Consider the following 12,434-nt stretch of genomic DNA (forward strand, 5'->3'; position numbering starts at 1 on the left):
TCAGAATGTTTGTATTTGGACCTAGGGCCTTTAAAGAGGTAATTAAGTTAAAATGAGGCCATTAAGGTCAGTCCTACTCCAGTCTGACTGGGGTCCTTATGAGATGGGGAAGCCAGACGCATAGACACCAGGGATGCGCACGCACAGAGGAAAGGCTGTGGGAGGGCGTAGCAAGAAGGTGATTGTCTGCAGGTCAAGGGGAGAGGCTTCAGGAGAAACTAAACCTGCCAACCCCTTGATCTTGGACTTCCAGCCTCCAGAACTGTGAAGAAATAAATTTCTGCTGTTTAAGCCACTCAGTCTGTGGCAGCCCTAGCAAACTAACACAAGGAGTGTCCTTGTAAAAGAAGGTAGGAAGATCACAGATAAAGTAGATATGATGGCAGAAGCAGAGTGTCTGTGTCAGATTTAAAAATGTGACACTCCTAGTTGTTTGGTTTTTTAAAATGATGTTAAACAATTGTCATTTGTTATTTCCATTCCTGGCTTGAAAGATGAAGTTGGCCACAAGCCAAGGTATGCAGGTGGCCTCTAAAAGCTAGAAAAGGCAAGGGAACATCCTCCTCTGGTGCGTCCCGGAGGAAGGCAGCCCTGCTGCTACATCGGTTTTTATCCTCAGAGATGCTTTTTGGATTTCGGACCCCCAGAACTATAGAATTAATTTGTGTTGTTTTAAGCCACTAAATGAGTGGTAAATTCTTAAAATAGCCACAGGAAACTAATACACACCCACTTGAACTTCTGCAAGTACTGTTTTCTTTTAAAAATTGGTCAAATAAAAGTCTGTTTCCCAAGCTCCTTGCAATTCTACAGCTGTTTCCCAGAAAACCTTCCTGATCCCACCGGCGACAGGCCTTTTCACACCCAATACCAGCAGGATCATTAGCGTATGGTACCTGAAACCCATTTTGGGACCTGGGCATGGCCAGCCCAGTATGAAGGGGGAGGGGATCGCTGGGCTGTGGTAAGAACCCTCTCATACTTCCCGGCTCAGGCTGTAGAGCCAGTTCTCTGCACACCAGCAGGGCCACACCCCACCGGGGCCAGCTCTAGGTGTGGGAGGAACAAGACTCCCTGGGCAGTGGGGCAGCTCCCAAGACCCCCAGAGTAAAGCTGGAACCACTGACAATCTTCCAGCAGCATGACAGACCAAGTCTCTCATAACATTATCTTGCTGATTTTTGTCTCCAATCAACAATCTGCTGGTGTGGCTGAAAGCCCCTTTTCCTTGCCTCCTCCTCCCCCTGCATCTGTAGGAGGGCTCGAAGCCTGCCTTCTGAGGATCCTGCTCTTTTACTGTGCCTTTATGTCTGCTGCCTGGCTAAGTTCAGGTTATGCCAGGGAGTGCTGTTTCCCCCCATCTTCAGCAACCTTGGTGTTTCTGACCCACATGACTTGGAGTCAAAGGAAGAGACAAAATAAAAGCAGATAAAGGAACAAAAAGACAGAAGGGGATTTGGGGGCTTGGAATTATCCAGGCAGCCCTGGCAAGAGGCTCCAATGGCTTGAGACAGTGAGACTTGATCTCTACGGCAGGGGGCATTTTTTATTCTTTTTAGCTTAGATATGTTGGCATAGGGACAGGATCCTATTTTATAGGGCTAAAGGGTATCTTAAGAATCAACTGTCCCTGAGATTGTAACTTGGTACAGCCACTACGTGGAAAATATGAAGATTCCTCAAAAAATTAAAAATAGAGCTCCCATATGACCCAGCAATACCACTTCTGGGTATTTATCTGAAGAAAAAAATAGCCCTGGCTGGCATGGCTCAGTGGATTGAATGCTGGCCTGTGACCTGAAAGGTTTCTGGTTCAATTCCTGGTCAGGGCACATGCCTGGGTTGCCGGCCAAGTCCCCAGTTGGGGACCTGCGAGGGGAAACCACTTAATGTTTCTTTCCATCTCATTCTCCCTCCCTTCTCTTCTCTCCAAAAATAAATATTTTTTAAAAAACAATAATTTGAAAAGGTATATGTACCCTGATCGTTTTGGCATTCTTTACAATAGCCAGGATATGGAAGTAACCCAGGTGTCCATCAATAGATGAGTGGTTAAAGAAGACATCACACACACACACAGGACTATTATTCAGTCGTGAAAAAATAAAACCTTGCCATTTGTGAAAATATGGGTGGACACGGAAGGTATTATGCTAAATGAAATAAGTCAAAGACAAATACTGTATTTCACATATATGTGGAATCTAACAATCAAAACAAATGAATAAACAAAACAAAAAACAGAAGCAGGCCCATTAGATAGAGAACAAGCTGATGTTGCCAAAGAGGCAGGGGTAGGGGGCGGTGAGGGGGTAAAGAACTAACTTTTTCAGTTCCTTCACTTAGCGGGTAGAAACTGACACTCGGAGAAGTCAAAGGACTTGCTCAAGGTGACAGTTTTTTGGTGCGGCTCCAGAACAAGAACTCAGATGCTTTAAGTCCTGGCCCAGGTGCCTGGGTTCCCTGGGGAACCCAGGGAATGGGAGTAGGAGGAACTGGAGGAAAAGTAGTACAGAGAAAGGGCATGTTCCTTACATTCCTCAGTTTAATTTTGCAAATTTATTTTATTCAACTTGGAAAATGAATATAAATCCCTCGGTATTTTTTTGTCAGGGGTGAAGGGAGTGGCATTAATAAGGGAGTAGGAGTTGAGGCAAGGTATGAGCATCACAGTGGCTGTCTCGCCCGCATCCCTGCCTGGGGAGAGGGGTAGAGATTGAGCAGGGGACTCACGTCCGAAGGAAGACCATGGTGAGAAGGCCTGCGGAGGGAGAAAGAAAGAGCAAGGTTGTATTAGCAGCACTGGAGCTCTGGAAGCCCTCTCCCCAGTCCCCACCCCTCTTTCTCTGGGGCCCGGATTCCCTCGCCACTGCTGTTCTTACCCAGGATGTAGGCTGCCACCAATTTTTGCCCCAGAGAGACGTGCAGGATTTGGGGCAGCTGGCTGCCGAGTTCATCCTGGAGCGGGAGCAGCAGGAAGGCCACAGAGACTATGCCCGTCAGCAAGAAGAGAAGGAAGGAGCTGGTGGCCAGTTGTGGGTGGGATTCTGGGAAACAAGGCTTGTCAGAAGCTCCAGCCCCAACTCCTCCCAACCCAAGGTCCTCCAGGGAGGAGACTAAAGATGGAAGGTGTGGACACTTTTTACTGCCCTCCAGGAGCACACCGCAAGCGTCCTCTCCTCCCTGGAGCCTCTGTCTCCGCGGCCACAGAAACCCTCTCTCCTCTGGTCCCTCAGCATATTTTTTCTCCCTTCATTCTCCCTGATTACTGGCTTCGGTGTATATATCTGTCAGACAGGAAACTCCATCTTCCAGACCAAGCATACAACTTGGGGTGGCATAATTGCTCAGTACAGGTTTCTTATGGAACTGAACTGAGCTGGCATATGATAGAAAGTGCTGAAGTTAAAGCTAAGGAAGAACTTTTCCATCTAAATAGAAGCCAGAAACCAGGGAAACTGCAAAATCTGCTTATACCCTAACCTGATATAAAATCTCAACTCCTAGAATGTTTCCATCAAAAAGCAAAAAAATCAGAAGACCTCTGCAACTCCAACTGAGCTCATCTCTAGGATAATGCTAGGTCTTCCCTCCCTATAGAACTCAAGAATTCCCATCCCCCAACTCACTCTCAGGGAGGTGTCTGGCCGTGGGTGGTGCTGTCCAGGAAGGAGGCCCTGGGTGGGGCATTGGGTCAGGCTGTCCCTGAAGTTCAAGGGGGTAGGCTGGGGCCCTCAGAACCGAGGTGATGTCCTTGCGCCCCACCACTCGGCCCTCAGCTCCCTCCTCAGACAGCTCAATTCGGAAGCGGTCCTGGACATCATAGTGGCTGGCAATGGGGGCCACGTGGCGAATCACACTGGTCCCAAGATAGAAAGAGCTCCATTGAGAGGAAGTGAAAGGCAGTGATCCAAGTGGATCCAGGCCCCACCCTCCCAGGAAACTTTCCCATAGGGTTGCAGATGGAGGGTGGAGGGAAGAGGACCAGGTCTGAGACCTTAGACCACTGCTCAGATATTCAGAGAAAGGTAGCAGTGGCCTCTGGCTTCCCCACCCTTTCAACTCACATGTCAATGCAGGACTGAGGCTTCACATATCCTTCTGCGTCAAACACTGTGTATTTGGCAGGAGCTGTGCACAGGACTGGGGGATAAAGGCACAGAGAGACCGATTATTGCCTCAGAGACCCTACACAAGCCTTTCCCATGAAGGCACACTAGAGTCCCCTTGCCTTCTACTCCCAGGGTTCCACATGACTCTTCCAGTACACCAAGGACGGACATCTGCCAATATTCATCTCACTCGTCCAGCCCACACAGGCCCCCCATATCCTGCCACCAGCCCCCAGACTCCTAGCAGGAGGTTCCCATCCCTTCACCTCGGAAGCGAAGCGCAGCTCCCGTGGGGTTATAGAGAGTCAGCAGCTGCCTGGGTCCGCTCCGTTGGTCCGCCCTGAATACTAGATCCGGGGGAAAGACGAGGACCGGGACAGCAGGCCCCGAGGGAGGAAGGGCGCCCCGGGACCCCCGCCCAGGAGCTCCTGGACCCACCAGCTCTTGGTCTTGGGGCGCCCTGCAGCGCATGCAGGCTCTGGGCGGTGGGACATCGGAGGGCTGAGCGCAGGGGACAGGGCCTGGAGTCTAGAGCTGGGAGGAGGGAGGGGCGAAAGGGAATGGATGAGATCGTGGGGCTATTATGGACTGATGCCGCCACCACCACCGCCTTGGAACTCTACTAGATCAGGCTCCCACAGAACAGGCCCTGGCCTCTGCAACCCTCCGCTTTTCAGCAGCGCCCCTTTCCTTTAGGCCCCGCCCCAAGCCCCACCTGGATAGTCACGCCCACCCGGTAAACCCCGCCCCTTGCAGCTTCCAACTCCCGCTTTATCTCTAGGTCTGGTTCAACATTTCCAGGAGCCCTGCTCCAACAGGACCCACCCCTTCCGGGAGCCCGAGGTTCCGCCCCCTTTCTCCCGCCAGGCTTCGCCTGCCGCAACGGTCTCCTCGGGAGCTGCCCTATCTGCTGCCCGCCCAGTAGAGACCTTAGGTGTGCCTCCGACACCTTCCTGAGCTCAAGCCCGCGCTCTTTTGGGCTTCCGCCTCCGATCCGACGCTGGTGCTACAAGGTTCACCTCCTGGTGACAGCACCTGCCAATCAAACTTGTGACCAGACCTAGGCTGCCATCTGCCCAAAAGACCGTTTCGGCACTTCCGTCCTACGGCCTCTGTCATTGGCCAGGGCGGCCTTGTTTCCGCCATAAATATAAGCCGATTGGTACGTTTAAGAGGGGATTGACGGGACCCTAGTGACGGGAAACTACTGGTGTCTCTATCTAGAGCTCCAGCCAGGGAGAGACCCGGACGAGCGTGAGAGCTGGCTTTGTTTCTTCCTCCGGGCTCTGAGACCGTCCAAATTGCTAGAATCCCAGCCCACAAAGAAGCCTTCTTTCTCCATTTCAATCCCAGGCTCTCCTAGAAACCTCTGCAGCAACTCAGGCCATTTCCCGCAGTACTAGTTGTAGGTTGCTCCCAGTTGGATTCGAGTCTCAGTCCTATGTTCCTCTTTCCTTCATGGCACTCTGAAATCACTCACATTTGCACAGGGAATTAAGATTTACCAACCCCGCCACTTAATCACTTCTAATCTTCAACTCTTACAGACAAGGAAACTTCAGCCTGGTGTACAGTCAACCCACAGGCCATACAATTGGTTAGCAGTGGAGCAAAGACAAAGTTGATCTTACCAGAAAGCCCTCCCTATCAAATGTAGAATTTTCCTTGTCTGTCCTCTCAATCACGCTTTTGTTTTCTTTGTAGCATTCATAGAGTTACTCATCCTTATGTTTATTTTACTGTTTATCTCTGCTCCACAAGATATTTTGTTGTACTTTTGATGCCTAAGTCAGCACATGTGATTTGGAATGTACAAATGACTAGAATGAACTTTGAGCTGAGATCTGATTCAAGTTAGGAATTGAGCCATGAACTCTCTATGCAACAGAATTCCAAATAGGGGGATAGCACAGGCAAAAGCCAGTGTACCATAAGTGGTCAAGGAGCCAACGTGACTGGAATAGTGGTCTTAAGGGAGGTGAGAGGAGGGGAGATGAAGGATGTAAATCATCTAGAGCCTTGGAGCCCATAGTAGGACTTTGGATTTTATTCTGAGACTGATGGAAAACTATAGGAGACTGCTTATATTAAGTTTCTTCTTCACAGCTTTGAGATATCTTTAACATAGAACTTGTATATATTTAAGATCTACAACTTGATGGTTTGTATACATTGTAAGAAGATCACTACAATCCAGCTCATTCACATATCCTTCATCTCTAAATGGTTACCATTGTGTGTGTATTTGCCTGTGGGGGGAATTTTGAGCAAAGGGATAACAAGCTCCAGCCTAGGTTCTTAAAAGATGATTCTGTGTAGTAAATGTCTGTTGAGTTTAATGAGTGAATGAATATAAATCCCCAAGATGGGCACCAAAACCATAGAAATGGGTATGTGGCCCCTTCCTCAGTAAAGGAACATTTATTTGGATAAAAAAATGGGTCCTAAGAGCCAAGGTCCGAGGCTGGCCTGGGTTTCAGGCCTGGGACCTAGCAGCCCGAACAGGTTGGGAGGGGCACCTCCTCTTGCTGAGGCTGGTGAGGATCTGGTCCTGGTTGGGCCGGTAGAGAACCACGAAGCTATCTGGAGGGAGGACAGGACCTCTGTTCTCTTCCACCTGGCCCATCAGCAGATAACTGGCTCCTGGGGGGGGGCAGGGAAAGAGGGGTTGAGGGATCATGTTACATACATTGTAGATGTACTTCTCATCCAAGCCCCTCAGATTTTACCACCTTATCATTTCCATGAGGCCAAAAACCCCTTCCCTCCCCTCTACCCCACATCCCTATTACCTTTCTTCATGGGGGGACACTGCTTGCAGGGCACATAAAACTTCAAGGAGGTATCTGTGGGTGCAGAGGGCAGGTCCAGGCCCCCAGTTTTGTAAGCACCAATGAGATTAACAGTGACAGTGAGGCCTTCCCCTGGGCCTCGAACCATGGACTTGACTGTTCCGGTCACCACTGTGGGAGAGTGAGGGTGAGTGGTCAGGAGACAGGAGGCAAGGGTAGGGTTGGAACCAGAGGAGGGGCACTTTGGGGACAGGAGGGGAAGTTAGAGGAGCTGGAAGAGCAGAGCATGTGAATGAGGCTTCTTACCCAGGTTGCTGATACAGAAGTTGCTCTGCAAGGTGCCTGTCCTCCGGCACTGCTTTGGGCAGGTGATACTGGGTGTATCTAGGAGTGGGAGGTGACATTGTTCGTGGAGGGTGACCTACCCAGCAAGTAGGAAGGAGTACTTTCCCTATAACAGCCTCATTGATTTGAATTTGTTCAGAGTTCTATTCAGCTTTGGGTCCCAGCACCCGTTATTAGCACAGGTGGCACCAGTGAGTGTCCTAGGGATGAATGAATGCGCTCAGGGAGGAACCCTTTGATGCACCTTCCTCGGTCTGTGTTCCCTTCCTTCCCCTTCCCACACTCACCAGAGCCCACGGGGGTTGCCTCGGCCTCAGGTGAGGCTTTGGGTTTCTCCACAGGTGGGAGTTCCGGCTTGACTTTGGGCTCAGCTCCCGGCTTGGGGCCCGGGCCAAGGAGTGGGGGTCTTGGCCGGGCATCCTCCCCTGGGTTCCCGGCCAACCCTTCTTTGACGGCGCCCCGTGGCAAGGTCCTGTAGGAGGCTGAGAAGCCATCGGCTGTGACGCTGAGGTCCGAGACGAACTGGACGAGGAGCTCATTCCCTTCGGAGGAGATAGGACTGCGGGCAGCGGTGGGGCATTGGGGGAGGTGTCAAGGGCCTGCACCTGGCCTCCACCCAGGCCAGTGGCGTTTTAACCTCTGCTCCCTGGTTGTCTGCATTAGATTCCTGACTTCGTAGTCGTAGGCTCCACTGGTGTCTGTATCCACGGACCATGGTCTAACGCGGAGCCTGGTACCCTACCTGCTCCACCCACCCACTGGTTTGGGGCTGGCCGGTTCAGATTCCACCTCTTCAGCTAAGCCCCACCCCTCCCAACAGCAGCAGGGTTGGACTCCGGCACCTGGGGAGGTGGAGACACCAGGCCCATCCACCCGCCCAGGTCCCGCCCCCTCACCCAGGGACTGTGTCTCCGCAGAACTTCCCCAGCCTCTTGGCGTCGTCGCTCACGGCTCCGTTGAACACGCTGACTGAGTCGTAGCGGCAGTAGGTGTCCGGCTCCACGTCAAACTTCCCAAAGGTCAGCGAGATCACCTGATGGCAGGGCAAAGGGCAGAGGCTGCTCTGTACCTCTCTCCTCCTCCACCTACTACCCACTTAGGGATGCTTGCAGCAGCCTCCTCTCACGTCCCTTCGCGCCCCCCTCTCAGTGCATTCATATCGTAGCAACTTGGAGGCCCGCAGACACCAGAACCCTGCAGTGGCGTCCCTTGCCATAGTGGGCAAGGTCAAGTCCTGGCTCATTCTCAAGGAACAGACCAAGAATCTGCCTCTTCCACCTCATTCTCCTCCTTTCTCCCCGCCCCTCACACAAACCATCACAATTTATCGGCATTAGATACCTCGCTGGTCCCAGGTGTAATTTTTCATTTTTTGTTTGCATGCAAGCACATTGGGTATGTTTTTGCTCCCCACCAGCTAAACTCAGTGCTTAGGACACAGTAGATGCTCTTGCTAGCTGCATGCTGGAGGACGCTGCTCGGGTTCCCGAGAGCAGCCCGGGCAGCGGGTCGGCACCTGGTTTGGGGGTGCGGTACCTGGTTTGGGGGCGCGATGATGTGCCAAGAACAGCTGATGCCCGGGGGGTAATCAGACTCGGGCCAGTTGGGCGTGGTCAGGGTTCCCTGGGCCTTCTCCAGCCGCCCCCCGCAAAATTGGTGCTCTGGGGAGGGGAGAGAGGAGTGGGGGTGGGGAGCGGTGGAGACCCTCGGTCAGCTTGAGAAGAGCTCTAGACTGGGAAACTCGTGCAGGAAGGTCGATGTCGGGGTCTCAGGATGAGGGGAAGAGAAGAGGGTGGGGAAAGAGGTGGGTAGGTTAGCAGAGGAGGAGCGAGGCTCAAGGAAGTCTAGGACCTCCTGGCGCCCAGGCTGGCTGTGGAAGGGGGAAGGGGAATTGGCTAGACACGCCCCTTCTTGCCCCTCCCCCTGACCCGCTGCCACACCGTTCCTCTTCCCCTAGTAGATCCCATCTCCCCCGCCGGGCAGAGAAGTCTCCTTTGAAGGCTGGAGAGTCCCCACGCTGTGAGGGTTCCCTCAATTTGAGGCATAACCTCCTAGGCCCCTTTGGGAGGTCCTTGCCTTAAACATTTTAGAGGAGACTTCGGCCACCAGGAAAGGGTGATGGGACCGCAATCGGGAGCCCCGGGCTGGGTGAAGGGGGCTCCGGGTCGGGGGAACCTGGTCCCCCTTCCTGGAGGTACCCCTCGCGCCTGTCAGAGGGAGCCCGATTGCGGACGGGGGCAGGCAGTTACTCACCGTCCCAGTAACCCCAGGCCGCCCATTCCACCCGCGGGTCGGTGACCCATTTCCGCCTTGCGCCTGGGGTGGGGCCTGGAAGAGGGAGTGGGTGGGAGCAGGAGAGGGGAGAGAAGACGGGGAGGAGGGACTGGAGGGGCAGTTAGTGAGGCAAAAGGGAAAGGGAGGCAATGGGGACCTGGGAGGTTAAGGCTGGGGGCAGGGCATGTGTCGGGGTGGGGCCAGGAGAGGGGGAAGGCGAAGGTAAGGGAGGTCTCACCAGTGCCCGAGGTGGCCCGCCCGCTGTACCAGAGCAGGAAGCCTCGTCCTCCTGTGCCCTCGTCTGCTGTCATCTTCAGGGTCACCTGGTTGCCAGGGGCAACTATGGGCGCTGGCCTGAAGGTCCCGCAGAAGCGTCCAAGCCGCTGACCTGAGGTTCCAGACCCAGCAAAGACCTCCAGAGCATCATAGCGGCAGGCAGGGTGTAGTTCCAGGTCAAAAACTCGGAAGGAGAGGGACACAGTCTGGCCTTCAGGGACCTGATTGCAGAGACAGTGGTGGGGACCCACAAAGTCAGGTCATAAACAACTCAGGCAGAGGGCACTTCCCTTTCCCCAAGCATTTCCTAGAGAACCTTGGGTCTAAACATAAAGGGACCCCATCAGGGTGGAGAGCAGAGGGCCTGGACTCTGCATCAGGCTTGTGGCCTGTGCAGAGGACAAGACTTGAGGTCTGTGGAGAGTTTACAGGGGGCAGGAATAACGTTGGGATTGGAGTAACAGGCTTTGAATTAAAGGTTAAGAGTGAGGACACTGCCACGTATTGTTGTGGACACTGATGCCATCAGTGATCAGAGCGGAGGGGACCTGGACTTCCCCAGGGAGAAGTGGCGGGGGAAGGCATTTGGCTGCCTGGATTTAGGCCTTGGAGACTTTAATGAGGGGTAGTGACCAGAGGGGCCTTCTCACCGTGATTGTCCAGATGCACTCCTTATTGGGGGGGTAGTGGTTGGGAAAACTCTCACTTGCCACGTAACCTGACTCCCCAGTCACATCCCCTCCACACAGGAACACAGGTCTGGAGGACATAAGAGGGGTCAGTCATGGGTGGGGGAGCAGTGAACAGACTGGGATAGGGTAATGAGGATGGGGAGGCTCCGGAGGGAAGCCTGGGGGATGGGGGAGAAAGGCCTAAGGGATCCGGGATGGCCTCAGATGGCCAAGATAGAACTGGGGTGGGAAACACTATAGAAGATGAGGAAAAAGTGGGGCCAGCAACTTGGCTAGACCTCCAACCCCCAGCCCCAGCCCCCAACCCCGACAGGAATTCCCGGAATCCTCAGCCCCACTTCCTCATCCTCCCCCCTCACACCACCAAGCAGTCCACAGCAGCTGCCTAACTACTTCCAGATGTGGACACAGCCACATGGCTGTGCGGGGGAGGGGGTGGAGTGTGGAGAAGCAGCAGCGATGGCCCTGAAATTGAACCTGGAGCTCAGGCTCCCTGAGCTCCCAACCTTTGCTCCGCTCCTGTCCCAGCTAACTACTTGATTATCTGACTCCCAAGTCTCCCACTTGCTGCCCCTGCTTTCTCCCACAATCTCTAATTCCTTCGTGGGATCCAGATGTCCAGCTCCCAGGCAAGTTCAGGTCTTGGCTCTCTCTCAGGTTCCATGGGGGTGGGGAGGGAAGGGTCGAATGGGGAGACTTAGAGGGCAGAGAACAGAGGCTGAAGAAATGGGGAGCAGTGGTGTCCTGCAAGAGACAGTGGTCTTTAGCAGAGAGGACAGACTTGGGGGCCAGAGAGGGGTAGGTGCTGTGGGAGATCTTGGGGGTGTTGTGTCAGCAAAAGAATCCACAAGATCCACAGGCGTAACCCCTCAGAAATTGGCTTTTGGAACTCAAACTAACTGGAAGGTGCCAAGAGACCTACCTGGTGTAGTTCGGGGTCTGGCCCTGGGCAAAAGGCAGCAGGGCCCATGCAGTGAGGAGGGGCCCCAAGAGGGAGGCTGTGGCAGCAGGCAGCATGGCTGGGGGGTGGCGCTGGGGTCCCTCAAGGTAGAGGCAGCAGCTGAGTTTAGCAGCAGCAGCAGCGGCAGCAGCGGCAGCAGCAGCAGGGATAATCGGTGCCAGATGAGGCAGCCTCGGGTGTGTGGGCGTGGGGACTGGCCAGTAGGGAGGGCGGTGGGAAGGCGGGACAGGGAGAGTACAGCTGGGACAGTGGTGAGTCCAGGGGCCTCTCTAGGTACAGGACACAGAAATACTGACCTCCTAAGTAGTGGGTGGAACAATGAAGGGCAGAAGGAGCATCAGGTCCTCAGCCATAATCTAGGCATCAATTAATGCCATCTGGAAGCCCTCTCTGTCCAGTGCCCAAGCACCCTGTGAACACAGCGTCTAGTCCTTCCAGAGGATTCTCCAGTCCTTCCAGAGGATTCTCCAGTGGAGAACTGCTGCTTCCTTAGCATCCAGAGGAAGTCCTTTCCTGGGCTCCCAGACTTTAAGCTTTCACCCCCTTCCTGACCACCACCTGCTCCAACTTATTTTCCGCTCCAAATTTCCAGCCTTCTCTCTATCCCCGGTCCAGACAAGGCCAAGGAGAAAAGAATTCTGCTCATCCATTTTCTCCCAAATTATCTGTAGGTACAGGAGTGGGGCAGGGAGGCATGGCATGTAAAGGGAATGTCTCACTTGTGGAGGAAGAGGATGGAGTAGAAAGTAGGGGAAAAGGACATGTGAGACCAGAGCTGGACAGTGGACAGAAAGCAGAGAGGAGGGAGGCTGACTTCACAGGGTTGAAGGAAAATGGAGAGAACACTTTCTGAAGTCAGATGTGGCTTCCTCTGGATGAGAATAAGAGGATCCAAGTGGGGGCACTAAGTAGCACGTGTTGACTGAGTTGTACCAGAGGGTAGGGCTAGGGTTTCCAGTCAAGAAGACTGGGTCAGGCCTTG

General features: G+C 53.5%; 2 protein-coding genes across 6 annotated transcripts; both read right to left on the reverse strand.

The window, feature by feature from the left end:
- Window positions 1–2,540: 2,540 nt before the first annotated feature.
- MOSPD3 (motile sperm domain containing 3) lies at window positions 2,541–5,246 on the reverse strand. Of its 4 annotated transcripts, none has more exons than XM_037054909.1 (6): window positions 5,132–5,246; window positions 4,551–4,646; window positions 4,068–4,143; window positions 3,630–3,859; window positions 2,883–3,047; window positions 2,541–2,761 (listed from the first exon to the last, which is right to left on the reverse strand). In XM_037054909.1, the coding sequence occupies exons 1-6, from the start codon at window positions 5,229–5,231 to the stop codon at window positions 2,730–2,732; spliced, it is 699 nt and encodes a 232-aa protein (XP_036910804.1). In that variant the 5' UTR covers window positions 5,232–5,246; the 3' UTR covers window positions 2,541–2,729. The 4 variants fall into 4 exon arrangements, with proteins under 4 accessions (XP_036910804.1, XP_036910807.1, XP_036910806.1 ...); XM_037054912.1 differs by having other exon boundaries at window positions 4,379–4,646; window positions 5,132–5,216; XM_037054911.1 differs by lacking the exon at window positions 5,132–5,246 and adding an exon at window positions 5,042–5,125 and having other exon boundaries at window positions 4,379–4,646.
- An 878-nt stretch (window positions 5,247–6,124) lies between these two features.
- Window positions 6,125–11,624, reverse strand: PCOLCE (procollagen C-endopeptidase enhancer). Of its 2 annotated transcripts, XM_037054906.1 has the most exons (10): window positions 11,414–11,624; window positions 10,450–10,558; window positions 9,762–10,020; window positions 9,503–9,577; window positions 8,786–8,910; window positions 8,146–8,282; window positions 7,537–7,808; window positions 7,211–7,288; window positions 6,905–7,075; window positions 6,125–6,755 (listed from the first exon to the last, which is right to left on the reverse strand). In XM_037054906.1, exons 1-10 carry the CDS (start codon window positions 11,506–11,508, stop codon window positions 6,589–6,591), a joined length of 1,488 nt encoding a protein of 495 aa, XP_036910801.1. In that variant the 5' UTR covers window positions 11,509–11,624; the 3' UTR covers window positions 6,125–6,588. The 2 variants fall into 2 exon arrangements, with proteins under 2 accessions (XP_036910801.1, XP_036910803.1); XM_037054908.1 differs by lacking the exon at window positions 9,503–9,577 and having other exon boundaries at window positions 11,414–11,622.
- Between the last annotated feature and the right edge of the window lie 810 nt (window positions 11,625–12,434).

Source organism: Sturnira hondurensis, unplaced genomic scaffold, assembly GCF_014824575.4.
Source record: "Sturnira hondurensis isolate 20B ecotype Veracruz unplaced genomic scaffold, ASM1482457v3 Scaffold0008380, whole genome shotgun sequence".
NCBI lineage: Eukaryota > Metazoa > Chordata > Mammalia > Chiroptera > Phyllostomidae > Sturnira > Sturnira hondurensis.